General features: G+C 43.2%; 1 protein-coding gene across 2 annotated transcripts in view; it reads right to left on the bottom strand.

Moving 5' to 3' along the window:
* Positions 1 to 15,563, bottom strand: part of KCNN3 (potassium calcium-activated channel subfamily N member 3) — a 114,856-nt gene that overhangs the window by 66,698 nt on the left and 32,595 nt on the right. For both annotated transcript variants that reach the window (XM_042441066.1, XM_042441067.1), the window contains exon 2: positions 11,622 to 11,717. In XM_042441066.1, coding sequence (XP_042297000.1) covers positions 11,622 to 11,717 — 96 coding nt within the window. The remainder of the gene's footprint in view (positions 1 to 11,621; positions 11,718 to 15,563) is intronic.

Below are 15,563 nucleotides of genomic sequence, written 5' to 3'. Positions count from 1 at the left end.
AACAAACAGAAAACACTGCGTCGTCAGATTAATTATGCAGGAACCAAAGTATAGCACAGTTACAGCAGCTTGGAAAAGGCAGATGAACATGTCAGCCTACAACAAGCCATTTCTTTTACTACATTTGACACACCACATCCTCTGAACTGGAGCAGCATCACAGCCCAAAATTGCAAAGCTGACAGGGTTGAAGCTGAAGTCCCTCAATCTGCATTCTGGAAAGAGTGGCCCAATCTGGCCTGGGCAGAGCATAGCTCAGATTCTGTTAGCTCACTTTATATGGGGTTACCTTTGGAAACCGTTCATGTAAAATGCTACAGCCACATTGCTGTCTGGGGCTGGTTATAGGGAACACACAACTCCCATGTTGCAATTGCATTGGCTAATGGTCCATTTCCAAGGGCAATTCTAATTATTACAATTATTAAATTATTAGTAAATTACAATTATTAAAATATTGATACGGCAGCGGTAGTGTGTGCCTTCAAGTCACTTCCGACTTGCGGCGACCCTAAGACGTATCATGAGGTTTTCATGGCAAGATTTGTTCATTGCCTTCCCTGGAGGCTGAGAGAGTGTGACTTGCCCAAGGTCACCCAGTAGGTTTCCATGGTTGAGCAGTTTATGGTCGAGCCATTTATACCGCACCCTATACCCTATATTCAGGGTGGCTTTTTAACCTTAAAACAAGTAAAATAATTTAAAAACGGTAAAATAATTAAAAGATGTTAAAGCATGTTAAACAATAGAATGAATTAAAAAACAGATTTAAAAGACTTGAAAGTTTTTAACATTATTTATAAAGTTTTTAAATCTATGTATATTTGGGCTGAATTAATGAGGCTCACGCACCTTGCTGAGCTGGCAAGTTTTAACTTGGCACCTAAATGAAATGAATAATCTGGGCCCCGATAAGAGTCAGAAGTGGAATTGTCTAGCAGGCATTATCTTCTCTCTGGACTTTAGCAGAAGAGGGAGTAAAGCAAGAGTGAGAAATGTCAGGTCCTGGGCTGATTCCATGGGTAAAGAATCCGTGGATACAAAGAGCCAACTGTAATACATTGCCTATAGGAATCTCTAGGTCCTCCAATACTACTCTATGGTCAACGTCTGCCAGATGTTGACCACAGCCTCAGGCTGGAGAACCTTGAGATTCCAAGAGAAAACTCTTCTCTAGACATTTTTAGGTCCTCCAGCGCAATTCGATCAAGCCCTTTTCGAGTGCTGGTGTGTTGTCCCAATCTGGGACAACGATCCGTGGCCTATGGTGGGGTCGCCGTGCCTGTTATGTGGCACAGATCCTACCACTTAGACCCAGTGGCCTGCGCAAGACAAGAGAGGAAGCCAGCGGGGGAGATGGAACAAGCAGAAGAGACTTCTAGCCAGAAAAGAAAGCAAGCAGATCCGCTTTGTACAAAGAGCTTAAAAGCTTCTGGGAAAATGTACTGCAGCTTAAAGAGGTGCTTGCGGAGAGTGTGGTTTACCCTGCCCCAAAATGAAACACTCCCCACTCTTTTAGGTGGTTTATACCTCTGTTAATGGTGGGCAGGTGTTCTCCTGTGGTCCAGCTGTTAAAGTACAGTACGTACATTGACCTGTGGATAAGTCGATTCGGGTTTTTGGGGTCAATTTTTTGACTAAAATTTGTAGACTTATACATGAGTATATACAGTAATTATCCCAGGTCCAAAAGTAATAGATTTGTTGGGCAAGTTTCCCACTTCCACCTTTTGGAAGGTTCTTTTGTCTGTTAAAAACCTGTACATGGCAACTAATTTAAACTCAGGGACATTTTTGTATAGCTCTTTAGGGGACCAATAAAAGGCCTACCTTGTAAGTGTACTTCTGGATGAATGTTACAACAAAACATGACTCAGTACAACTTCAAAGTCTCATCGGAGTGGATAAGGGTTTTTAAAAAAAGCCTTGCTGCCATCTTGGCACATAAACATGAGAAACAACTTTGTTGTTTTTGCTGGCCTTCAAGTTGTTTCTGAATGACGGCGACCCTAAGACAAAACTATCATGGAGTTGGTGAAGTCGAAGGCTTTCATGGCTGGCATCCATAGTTCTTTGTGGGGTTTTCGGGCCATGTGGCCATGTTCTAGAAGACTTCTAGAAGAATGCATTCTCTGAAGATGCCAGCCACAGATGCCGGCAAAAATAATAAAACTCTTCTAGAACATGGTCATATAGCTTGAAAAGCCTACCGAAAACTATAATGCAGTTTTCTCATCAAGAGTTGTTCAGAGGAGATTTGTCACTGCCTTCCTCTGAGGCTGAGAGAGTGCAACTTGCCCAAGGCCACCCAGAGGGTGTCTATGATTCAAGAGAGATGTAAACCCTGGGCTCCCAGAGTCCTAGTCCAGCATTCAAGCTACATAGAATCACAGAGCTGGAATAGATCCCCAAGGGCCACCCAGTCCAACTGCATTCTGCCATGCAGGAAATCTCAATCAAAGCATCCCCATTGACAGATGGCCATCCAGCCTCTGTTTAAAGACCTCTAAGGAAGGAGACTCCACCAAAATCTCTGAGGGAGTGTGTTTCACTGTTGAACAGCCCTTACTGTCCGGAAGTTCCTCCTAATGTTGAGGTGGAATCTTTTTTCCTACAGTTTGCATCCATTGCTCTGGATCCTTTTCTCTGGAGCAGCAGAAAACAAGCTTGCTCCCTCTTCAATATGACATCCCTTCAAATACTTAAACAGGGCTATCATATTGCCTCTTAATCTTCTTTTCTCCAGGCTAAACATCCCCAGCTCCCTAAGTCATTCCTCATAGGGCATGGTTTCCAGACCCTTCCCCATTTTAGTCGCCCTCCTTTGGACACATGGCTCCAGTTTCTCAACATCCTTTTTGAATTGTGGGGCCCAGAACTGGACACAATATTCCAGGTGGAGCCTGACCCAAGCAGAATGGAGTGGCACTATCACTTCCCTTCATCTAGTTGGCTCATGTTGGCTCTCGACGGAAACAACTAAGAACAGACAAATGTTTCCAAATGGAGGAATTCTATTGAGCCCGCAGTCTTACCTAATACCAAATTCTTCCTGTAGGCCCAATTAGAGCTGGAAGATAATTTCATCCACTTCGCATTTTAATACAGACTTTGCCTGATTTCACACTTCCAGATCAATATGCAGCCAGAAACCAATTATCCTTCAAATCTGCTACTACTCAGAAGATTGCAAAAACAGTTCACCAATCAAATAGTACTTGCAAATATGTGTTATGTTAAGAGGAAGCCCACATACACATCACAAAGGCTTCTGTTAGACAACAAAACGGAGGGAGGGAGAGAGAGAGAGAGAGAGAGAGAGAGATGTCAGTGAAAACTGCACAGAAAAGAAGCACAGTCACAATTCACTTTAGGCAAATCTGTACTGGGGGGAGGAATCAGCGTATTGGGAAAAACATGTACCCAAAAACCTGTATGACATTTTGTCTAAGCTTTTCCCCCCAAAGCAAATCCCACAATGAGATGGAAAGAAGATGACCTGAAATTAAATGGGGTGAAGGAAAGAAACTAAAACTGAAGTTTCAGCCCTGCTCCAAGGTTCATTACAGGAGTGATGTAAATGGAGAAGCAATTCCATCTGGCAGAGATCTCTGTTTAGCCAGCTATGAAAATACCCCTGAAGGAGTCGTTCCTTCCCGTTTCTTTGCTGGCAAGCTTCAATGCTCATAAAGATAGGGATAGGGAGAAGAAGCAAAGAGGGTCAGGATGACCCCAACCAGGTTGGATGAGGGAGAACCTGCTTGGATGGATGGATGGGAAGAAATGAGAAGGATGTTTTAATTAAAATCCAAATGAAAGGTGGAAATCACTACCCCGCATTCCCTACGTCCTCAATCTTTGCCTTCATTCATTCATTTTAGTTATGTTTATATCCTGGCTTTCCTCTAACAACCTCAAGGAAGCATGTATGCCTCTCTTCCACCTCTTCGTCTTCACAACAGCCCTCTGAGGTAGATCAGGCAGAGAAAAAGAAATCGAATCTGGCTTAAGGTTATGTAGGCAATTTCACTTTGAACCAAGATTTCCCACCTCCTGAATCAATGCTCTAACTACTGCACCCCACTGTCCTCAATTCTCTTTCAGTCTGTATTTTCTCAGTCTGTATGCTCAGGTCATATCTGGAGGCTACGTTCTGCCCCAAATATGTATTTTTTTAAACAAAGGTAATGAACAAATCTTGCCAAGAAAACCCCATGATAACCCCCTATGGTTGCCATAAGTCAGAAACAACTCTAAGGCGTGCAACAACGAAATGCGTGAGCATCATCAGTGCATTATTGTTAGCTGTTACATAGCCATAACCGTACTCATAATGCACTACCAACACATTTTTAAAGTTTCGTTGGGGTTTTAAAAATATAAATATGGATGCTATGATCCCAAAAGAAAAGAAAAAAACAGTAACGTTTTTGAGGCAGTATATCCATGTACTTGTATTTCACAAAAATAATATTATGCCCTCATATCGTGGCCCTGGAAAGAGATTTCAAATGATGTAATTAGTTGTAATGTATTACTTTCAAGCTCTTTCCAAGGCGGAGACATAAATGATTCACAGTATGCATCCTTTTCTTTTATTGGCATTTGGATTGTAGAGTAAAGGAGAGCTGGGTCACTGATGACTTTTAGATTAAGACACTTCTGAAGCTCTTTGGACGGCTGATTTATTGAAATGTCTCTATTTAAATAGGCCTGTTGCTGGGTTTCATTTAATGTTTTGTTCTTATTTACTGGTCTCTAGCCCAAAGATGTGGCCTTCCAGATGCTGTTGGACTGCAAATGTCAGCAGCCCTAGACAGTAGAGCCAATGGTGAGGAATGCTGGACGTTGCAGTCCAACAATTTCCAGAGCCACATGTTTGTTTCCAAAATTTAGTCTGTTGTTAAAATGCAGCCAGAAAAGCGAGATGCTGTTGCCGCCGGATGCAACCTGGAGAGGAATGCTCTTCCCTCAAGAGCCTTAAAACCAAAAACAAGAGTGAGACCAACCATAAGCTGTACTGGCAACTCAAATACTGACCCTCAAGACCATCTGCATATTTGCCTTCATGGTTTTGAAGGTTGCATCCGCACTGCAAAACTAATCCCAGAACTTGTAGTTTTGCAAAATATTTAGCTTTGTCAGAGAGTTCTGGTGCCTCAACAAACTACAAACTCCCCAAGAGCCATGGCAGTGAAAACGATGCCAAACTGCATTATTTCTGCCATACAATTGCAGCCTAAGATGTACTCTGCACATGCTCAGAGGCAAAACCCAGTTCCAGGGTTAACATTTTAAAAACTCAAAACTCTACAAGGGCTGTTAAACAAGCAGAAAGAAGCACTTGGAAGGGGAGGTCATTGAGCAGAAGACAGCTGGAGGTGAGTGGGAGAAGAATATAGTTTGCCCTGATGGTGACAGGGATCACTCTGAAGCCACCTGGGTCCCTCTGAGTCCTTGGGTCAGCCTGGCAAGAGTGTGTGTTTGTGTCTGTGTTTGTGTGTGTATAATTCTGGAGTGTGGTTTTGCAGGCCATTCTTAGATCCTTGAATCTAAGGCTGCATCCACACTGCAGAAATAATCCAGTTTAACACTTCTTTAACCTCCACGGTTCAATGCTATGGGATCCTAGGAACTGTAGTTTGGTGAGACATTTAGCCTTTTCCATCAGAGAACTACAAACTGTAAATCTCAGAAGTCAAAAGCTGGATCATTTCTGCAGTGTGGTTGCAGCCTGAGCTCCCTCTCTCCTGCTCCGTGTCCTTCATCTTCAAATCTATCTGCAATAGGGAGGGAAGGGTAAGAACTATAAACAGCTCCTGTACCTTTCATGGTTCTATATTAGAGGGAGACCTGGGTTCAAATCCCAACTCAGCCAGGGAAACCCACTGGGTGAGCTTGAGCAAAGTCACATGCTCTCAGCCTCAGAGGAAGGCAATGGCAAACCTCTGAACAAATCTTGCCAAGGAAAGTGCATGCCTTAGCATCACCGTAAGTCCGAAACGACTTGGAGGCCCACAGCAACAACAAGAAAAGGGAATATCAGCAAGTGCCACTTGTCATGCATCCAGACCAAAAGCAACACCTGCTCAAATTCCCTCTTCTACACAACTATTCAAGGTACAGGAGCCTTCCCTAATTTTCACTCTGGCAACCCCAGTCTGCAAGTACAGAGACCTTGTAGCACCTTGGAGACGAAATGAAAGAAAGATGTTGGCAGCATGAGCATTTGTAGACTGAACTCTATGAAAGCTCATGCTGCCAACGTCTTTCTTTCAGTTTGTCTCAAAGGTGCTACAATAACATAGCACAATAACAATTCATGGAATCGTAGAGTTGGAAGAGACCCCAAGGGCCATCCAGTCCAACCCCCTTCTGCCATGCAGGAACTCTCAGTCAAAGCATCCCCTGTGACAGATGGCCATGCAGCCTCTGTTTAAAGACCTCCAGACTAACTACAGACTAACATGGCTATCTTTGAATCCTAATCTACAAATTTGACTCTTCTCCCATTTCCAACAGTGCTTTCCAAAATGCACTCTGCATGTGCTCAGGAGCAACCCACATTCACCATATCTCAGGGATGTTAGGACTAAAGTCTTATGGGACGGGACAAAGAGGGGATGCCGTTTAGTCCCACACACACACATATCCCATTTCTTTTTTTAAAAGCCCTATTGAAGGTAAAAAAATCCAAAAGCACACTAGGAAAGTATGTGTATGGAGGAAAGGGAGGAATAACAGAAGACTCTGCAAGACTGGAAGAGTCTGTCAATGGAAAGAGATGCTCAGGGGCTGCATGGTAACCATGGCAACCCCCAGCCAGATGGTGGCAACAAAAGGGCTTCGGCCTAGCTGCCACCCACTTGGCCACCGAAAAACCCATCCTTTTGCAGAAAGCAAAACAGCCTCCGTTCATGCTGCTCTATGAGGCGCCAAGCCCCAAGAGCCCAAAGATCAGAAACCCTCATCATTCCTGGATTTGAGGAGAAGACAGGAGAAGGAAGGGAAGGAAATAAAAACACATGCACACACACACATCTTTCGTAGCACAGATGCCAAAAGTAGCCCTCTCTCAAGAAGCATCGGCTGCCACACCCAGATAGTCGAGGGAGGCAAAAAGAGGGAAAAGGGAGGAATCCGGTTTCCATGGCAGCCGTCTCCAGGCCTAGCAACCGGCATCAGCATCTCATGGCATCTCATTCCACTGAAGGAGACCCTTCTCCCAAAATGGCAAAGGCTGGACCGAGGGTGACCAGATGTCCACGCCGCAAAGAAAGACAAACCACCACAAAAATGGAAGACATTCAAGAAAAGTGCAGGACAGCATTAAAAAAAAGCTCATAGAATCATAGATATGGAAGAGATCTCCCCAAGGGCCATCCAGTCCAACTCCATTCTGCCATGCAGGAACTCTCAATCAAAGTACTGTATACCCAACAGATGGCCATCCAGCCTCTGTTTAAAGACCTCCAGGGAAGGAGACTCAGCCACTCTCTAAGGGAGTGCATTCGACTGTCGAACAGCGCTTACTGTCAAGAAATTCCTCCTAATGTTGAGGTGGAATCTCTTTTCCTGTAGCTTGCATCCATTGCTCCGGATCTTATTCTCTGGAACAGCAGAAAACAAGCTTGCTCCATCCTCAATGTGGCATCCCTTCAAATACTTAAACAGGGCTTTCATCATATCACCTCTTAACCTTCTCTTCTCCAGGCTAAACATACCCAGCTATAATGGGACTTGAGCATCCACGGATTTTGGTGCCTGCAGGGGCACCTGGAACCAAACCCCATTAGTTTCCAAACACCAGTGGACACCAAGGTCTCACTGTAGTTGTCAGGAAATGTTGCTTGTTAGCTGTGTGACAAGCAACAGTGGCCGCTTCTTCTCAACCATTAAGAGTACATGAGCACTCTCCAGTTTTCAGTCTGGCAACCCTAGCTACACCGCTACCATGGTTATATGACACTGCTGCAGTTCGGCACACTGGTACCAAAATTTGCTGGCAACTGGCAGGTTTATATGTACCTCAAGCCAAAAAGAGTGCATTTTGTGTCATTACGCATTTTGCGAAGAAATCATGATGTTTGGCAGCACAATTTTATGGGCAGAGAATCGCAACACCAGCCCCAAAGGAAGGCTGAGGAACACCGTGGGCTATGGTTTTCAGACGAGTAGCTGCATTTCCATTATGGCAAATGGAAATATCTGTGGCACCCAAGAGGATTCACAGATCTCTGAGCCTAGTCTGCCTTCTCCGGTTCTCAGGGCAAAGGGGAGAAACCTCACAGCGAGAGCACTGTCACGAAAATAACATATATCCATGCGTTCTTGGCTTCCTGTGGCTGCAAGGCTGCTTTCGAGCAGCTTGCTAAGCGCTTGTAAGGTGTCAGAAGCTTAGCTGGAAAAAGCTGTGGGTGGTTTTTTCCCCCCTCTGTTCAATGAGGTCTGAAAACTTAATTTCCATCCAGAGGACTCATATTTGCTAGACTTGGTGTTTGTTATTTGAATTACATGCTCTGAACAGCTGTGCTAGATGCTTATTTAAAGCATTATGATTAAAAACATGAACAGAGGGCATCCCTAGATTTCACGTTCCGGCCGTGGAAACTCAGGGCCTGAGATGCCCTTGCAAAGCTACATCCAAAAGCAGGGATGGGAATCGTGTGGCTCTCCAAGATGAAAATGGAGTGCAAGTCCCAATAGCCCCCAGCCAGCATGGTGAGGAATGCTGGGAGTTAGAGTCCAACAACATCTGAAAGGCTGTTTGTTTTTCACTCTGCCCTAAATTCTGATCAGGTGCATTGCGGCACACATTTTTGTGAACAAGCATCCACCTTGACAGATGCAACTTGTGTTTTAGGCATCTGCAAAATATATGTACACACACACACACCGATAAAATGCTGGAAGCAGAGAGAAATAGTGTGGGTATTAAGGCTTAAATGTATACAAGAGAAGCCCAGCAAACATTGCCAACAGCAAAGAGTGACACTAACACAGCTTTGCTGTGCTAATTTTACACCTGTCATAGGAGAGGAATAGAGTCACATTGGTTCTGATTGAGTCCTGATGGAATAGATTCAAGCCTGTGATTTGAAATCAGCACTTTAAACTTTGCACATTCCTTTGCTGGAGGTTCCCCCAAACCTGATTTCTCTTGCTCTCACTTAGGGGGCAATACTGTTTTGGCTACATAAATAACGTCACTCATACCCAGAAATTAAATCAAGAATGAATGAACCTTCCCATACATGTGGGTTCAAATCCACCTCCCCGTGGGAAAACATGTAGAAGGTTGTGCCCCATATTATTCAGTGGGTGGTGATGTGTGCATGTTGCATCAGTGTATCCATGTGCATGCACTGTCATTGAATAGTATGGGTCATGGTGAGCCAAAAACACTCCAGTCCATGGATTGCTAACTTCCCAATGCGGCACAACCACTGTATTACATATTCCTTATTCCAAGGTGATGGAGAATGCTCTGCATCCTGCCAAATTTATCATCACAGCTAACTACCACACAAATAAGGGTTTATCCAAGCCACAAAAGTATTGCAATTTGATTTCCACTTGGTTTCATCTTATGGAATCCTGAAATCTGTAGTTTTATGAAAGATCCAGAACTTACATTCAGGAAGTGGACTAGACCTCTCTAGCAAAGACTTCCAAATACCTCTCCTCAAACTGCAAATCCCATGGTTCTGTAGGAACCATGGCAGTTAAAGTGGAATCAAAGTGCTGTAACCTGAGATGTGAAAGACTACAGAGGGAATCCTGTTGGTGGCTTCCACATCTGCACATTCCCTTTACAGAAGCAGCTGGACATTTTTGTGTGATGCACAATGACCATTGATACGATATGCTAGACTGTAATGTTTCCAATGGATGCAATGCAATGGAATTTTTGTAAACGTTTTATTATTTTGTGCTGGCCGTGTGACGTAATAAATTATTTGTATTAAGAATGACTATATTCAGTCCAAGGTTGTGAAATGGGAGTTTTACACATGAATTCCCAGCATGTAGGGGGCAATTAGCTTACACTTTGTAAACCGCTTAGTACATTGGTAAATGGTATAGAAATATACTTGCTATTGTTTGCACTGTGCACCAGGATTCAAACTGCAGGCTACAGACTCATGCACCTTGCCTATACCTATGAATCATAGAATAACAGAGTTGGATATGACCACAAGGGCCACCCAGTCCAACTCCCTGCCATGCAGGAACTCTCACACTGCAATTCCCAAAGGAGTGGTGTTGCACACATGTAGTGAAACCCCATGGGCATAAAGTTACAATTCATCTTCTCAGTGGAGGATCTTGCTGAAGGTCACCAAGTGTTGTTCACAGAATAATTATAGTTGTGATGCTACTTGAACTGCCATGGCAACATCCCATGCAATCCAGGCGGTTGTAGTTTATGGAAGGGAATTTTGAATTAACTACTCAAGAGCTCTTGTGCCTCCCAAAACGCCAAACCCCAGGATCCCATAAGATGGAACTATGGCAGTTTAAGTGGAATCATAGTGCTATGTAGTGGGAATGGCACCCTAGTCTAATGCTACAGAGGCGCAGGGCAAGGAAGGGGTCACTTACAACTCATGACCCAAGTTCAAAAGCCACCTGCAAATGATCAGTCAAGCCTTTTCACTTATTTCTATCCTCTTTCTTCTCCCAATGCTTCTGGGAAGAATGATCTGTTCCTCCACTGGGAAGTGAAGGAAGAATTATAGAGAGGGTTAGACAATAGAGAGAGAGGATGCATAAAAATAGGTACTAGAAAGGAAGGAAGGAAGGAAGGAAGGAAGGAAGGAGAGAGAGAGATGATAGAGTGGTTAAAAAGGGAAGGAAAGAAAGTATGGTTGAACAGAGGGAAGGGAGGAATAAAAGCAGAAGAAAAGAAAGAATGGCTGGACAGAAAAAAAGAGGGAGGGGGAAGAGATGGTAACTGCATACTGTTATTTATAATGTAAATTCAATGTATTTTCTTACCTGATAACAGCTCTACCTGTCAATAAATTTGTTTTAATTTTGAATTATTCTACTTCATATTTAATCTATTCTAAATATCAAAATTGTAGTGTCTTTCCCATTTTGGGGAAAGATATGTTATTATCCTTTCCCAGTCTTTTAAATATTTGCTTGCTTCCATATCTTGTAATTCTTTAGACATTTCGTCCAGCTCAGTTATTTCAAATACAGTAATTTCATTTCCCATTCCTCTGTTTCAGGTATTTTACTGTTTTCCCAGTATCTAGCCAGAACTATTCTGGCCGCTACTATCAGTTGAAAAATGATTTGGCCAAACTTTCTTTTCATTTTCTTCGTCCACCATATTTAATTTTTAAAAAATCCAGTTTTAATTTTAGATTTATTCCTAAGTAAAAAAAAAGAGGGGGGGGGAGAAATGGTGACTGAAAGGGAAAGACAAGGAGTAATCCTGCTCACACCTTTGGGTTTGCTCCATCAGATGTCTCTTGAGAAGATGGAGCACAGGACAGGCAAATGGTTTCACATCCCTGTGCTGCACCATACATAAATGTTGAAATGAGGAGGTGGAAATTAATAGGGAAACAAAGTCCAACACCAATTCCCAAATCACAAGCGCATACCTGAACTTCCCGGGTGTGATAGGCGATGATGAGTCCCAGCAAAATGACAGTCGAGAGACTAATAAGGCATTTCAGCGCCAGGGAGAACATGGAGCCCTGCAAAGAGAAGAAGGGAACACTAGGTTCAAGTGGCACATTTGGAAAACAACAAGTTAACCTCTAATGCAAATACCTCAGGTACAGATCAGAAAGAGTGGCTAGGAGACTGCGGCATCGAATTAAGCTTGAACTTTACTGAACTTTAAGTCTGAATTAAAGACCAATTTTGATAGTTAGATAAGTATAAGTGTCTATTTCTTTTATAGTTTACTCTTTTACAGTTATTTAATGATGCTGTTATTTTATCCTCTTTGCTGCTTTTGATTGTAGATTGCATGCCGCACGCAGGTTTTAACTGTATTCATGTTTTGTTGATTATGTAAAACGCCATGCAAAACTTACGGTACTATATAAATAAACTTTAATAATAATAATAATAATAATAATAATAATACAGTGGGATATTGTTATTTGCTGGGGTTTGGTTCCAGGATCCCCTGCGGATAACAAAATCCATGGATGCTCAAGTCCCATTAAATATAATGGCAAAGCTAAATGGTGTCCTTTAAATATAATGGAAAATCAAGGTTTGCTATTTGAAATTTATCCTTTTTTGGAATATTTTCAAGCCGTGGATGCTTGAATCCATGGATAAAAAATCTGTGGGTAAGGAAGCCTGACTGTAATAATAACCCAAGAACAGAAGACAAAAGAAGAAACACAAGAGGAGAGAAGAAAGGAATGTGTTCAACAAGAGCATTCCAGCTGAAAAGAAGGACAGACAGGGCAAAATTAGATTCAAAAGAGATATATGATCCCATCTACCTGGGAAAACACCAACATCATTGTAACTTTCTCCTCCTCCTTTCTTGCAATACCTCTCCTCTCCCATCTTTAAAAATATGAGTCTGAATAGAGGCTTCTGGAAGTTGGAAGTCCAAACATTTGAGGTTATTTCACACTACATAAATATACCAGTATGATTCCACTTGAACGGTCATTGCCATATCCCACGGACCCTTGGGATTTGTAGTCTGGTGAGGCACTCCCGTTCTCTGGCTGACAAATTCCAGATGCAGTCCCTACACTGTAAATCCCAGGACTCCATAGGAATTGTTCAAGTGGGATCATAGCAGTATAACTGTGCAGCGTGAAAGTGCCTCTGGAGCGCAAAAAGGCTTCCCATCCCTTGCCTCCATGGGATAAAAACTGGTACACAGTTGCTTCACACCTCAAATCCGTTTCAGCCTTCTATCTAAGCCCTGAAACAACATTATTTTGCCTTTTAACAAGTGGTTTATTTCACTGGTTAGTTTGGCAGGAGCAATAAAGGACATGGAGCTCTGTTTATCATTTACAGAGGGCAAGTGGAGCTTGTAACAAAAGCCATCACGATTTCGATTCATGGTTAGCATATATCCCTGGTCTGAGTTTTGTTTCTCAAAAGTAATTGCATCTTTGGTTGCCGAAGGGTACATTCTCTCTCTCTCTCTCTTTCTCTCTCTCCCATTAACTTAGGCTATTATTTCTGTAATAAATACATCCTTCCCCCACTTTTCTCTCTTCCTCCAGCTTCACTGGATTAGCTGTTCTGATCCGGGTTTTGTTTCGTTTTTTGCTCTCCCCACATCCCACGCTTCTGTTGTTTTAATTGAAAAAAGATATACACTTGGCCCTCCACTTCTGCAGCTTTGACTTCTGCAGATCTGATTATTTGTGGATTTGATTAAAATGTTCTCTCCAGAAATCTCCAGGTCTTCCAGCACGACTCTGCCAGAATTTGACCATAGAGTCACGCTAGAGAAGCAAGAAAGTCCTAGAGAAAACACTTCTCTAGGCGTGAAGTCAAAGGCTTTCATTGCCGGCATCCATAGTTTTTTGGTGGGGTTTTCGGACTATGTGGCCATGTTCTAGAAGAGGTTATTCCTGACGTTTCGCCAGCATCTCCAGCCACAGCTGCTCCAAAGGAGGACAACTAAAATGGTGAAGGGAGCTGGGGATGTTTAGCCTGGAGAAGACAAGGTTAAGAGGTGATAAGATAGCCCTGCTAAAATATTTGAAGGGATGTCATATTGAGGAGAGGGCAAACTTGTTTTCTGCTGCTCCAGAGACTAGGACCCGGAACAATGAATGCAAACTGCAGGAGAAGAGATTCCATCTCAACATTAGGAGGATCTTCTGACAGTGAGGGCTGTTCGACAGTGGAACAAACTCCCTCGGAGTGTAGTGGAGTCTCCTTCCTTGGAGGTCTTTAAGCAGAGGCTGGATGGCCATCTGTCGGGGATGCTTTGAATCAGAGTTCCTGCATGGCACAATGGGGTTGGACTGGATGGCCCTTGCGGTCTCTTCCAACTCTACAATTCTATGATTCTAAGTCTGACACCAAACCCATCTCTTCGAACTGGTGATTCCTTTCTGGGTTTTAGGTTGGATTTTATTGAAGCTATCCAATGCATTGAATTTGTTTGCGGGATAGAATTCAGCACCGTGGATAGGTCTTTTCCAGCTCTCTATTTAAAAAAATTGGAGCAGACTATCCAACCTACTGGCATGGAAGCTACCAGGCAAAAGAAATGGGACATACTGGCCTGTTACAGACTGCCAAAATAAAGCTGCTTCGGGTCTCTTTGGAAGTATGCTATTTAAATGATGCACGCATCCTAAGAATCCAGAAGCTATACCAAAGCTGCACTCCAGTGCTTAGGAATGGAGTGTGGCTTTGGCGCGACCTCCGGACTCCTAGGACTCATGCGTCATTTAAACAGCATACCTCCAAAGAGACCCGAAGCAGCTTTATTTTGGCAGTCTGTAACAGGCCACTGTTTAAAAGGCTGAAATTCAGCAGGGATAGCAATGGGGCAAGAAGTTATCTAGCAGATTTGGGCATCTGTTTGTGGCCATTCCCAACCACAGGTGCCCAGATACAGTAGGTCCAGAAGCCTGAAAAAGTTCCTACAGATCTCAGAATCCCCAAGTCAACTGTTGGGGAGATGGGAGTTTCTGGGTACCCAAGTTGGGAAACCATTGTGAAGTCGAAGGCTTTCATGGCCGGCATCTATGTTTTTTTTGTGGGTTTGGGGGGGGGGGTATGTGGCCATATCCTAGAAGAGTTTATTCCTGATATTTCGCTGGTATCTGTGGCTGGCATCTTCAGAGAACGCTGGCATGGAAGGGAGTGGGATAAATAAATACACTGTGTGACCTGGGTAGGGAAGAGTGATTTTCATGTTAACACAGTATATATATATACCCCACTCTCTTCCATGCCAGCATCCTCTGAAGATGCCATCCACAGATGCTGGCAAATGTCAGGAATAAACTCTTCTAGAACATGGCCACATAGTCCGAAAAACCCACAACAAAATATGAGAAACCATTGTTTTAAAGATCCAAGTGTCCTGCCAAGCAAGGATGTTGGCAGCTGGTAGAAATAGCTCTAGAGTCTAAAGCCTAAAGGGAGAGGAAAAAATCCTACAAATCACTGGGATACTGGGTTTCGTAGAAAAAAATCCTCTATGATCTTCTCTGTTACCAGCCACTGATTTCCCCATGTACAAGAACAAGAGGATTAATCCTGCTGGGAGCAGTTCCCTCATTTACCAAAAAAAGGCATTAAAATCTCATTATGCTCAGTACCCTTCACAAAGAGCTGCTATATAACCCCCCTTACCCCAACTCAGCCTCTTTCTCCAGGGGCTGAGCTTTAGAGATTTCTCATCTCTAAAGCCCAACAAGGCAAAAACCCAATTAAACAGCTCCTGACGGCTCAAGGTGATCTGAAATTAACCCCTCACAAACTGTTCAGGGAAGGAGCAAATGGAAACGCCTGTCTCTTTCCTCCAGGTTCAAATCCACAGGGAGCAATGCAACATTCATAACAACTTGTGCTGACATCGGTGGGCC

The sequence above is a fragment of the Sceloporus undulatus genome, chromosome 9 (assembly GCF_019175285.1).
Source record: "Sceloporus undulatus isolate JIND9_A2432 ecotype Alabama chromosome 9, SceUnd_v1.1, whole genome shotgun sequence".
NCBI classification, from domain to species: Eukaryota; Metazoa; Chordata; class Lepidosauria; order Squamata; family Phrynosomatidae; genus Sceloporus; species Sceloporus undulatus.
The sequence above is the reverse complement of the archived record's forward strand: the minus strand, read 5'-3'. Positions and strand labels throughout refer to the sequence as shown.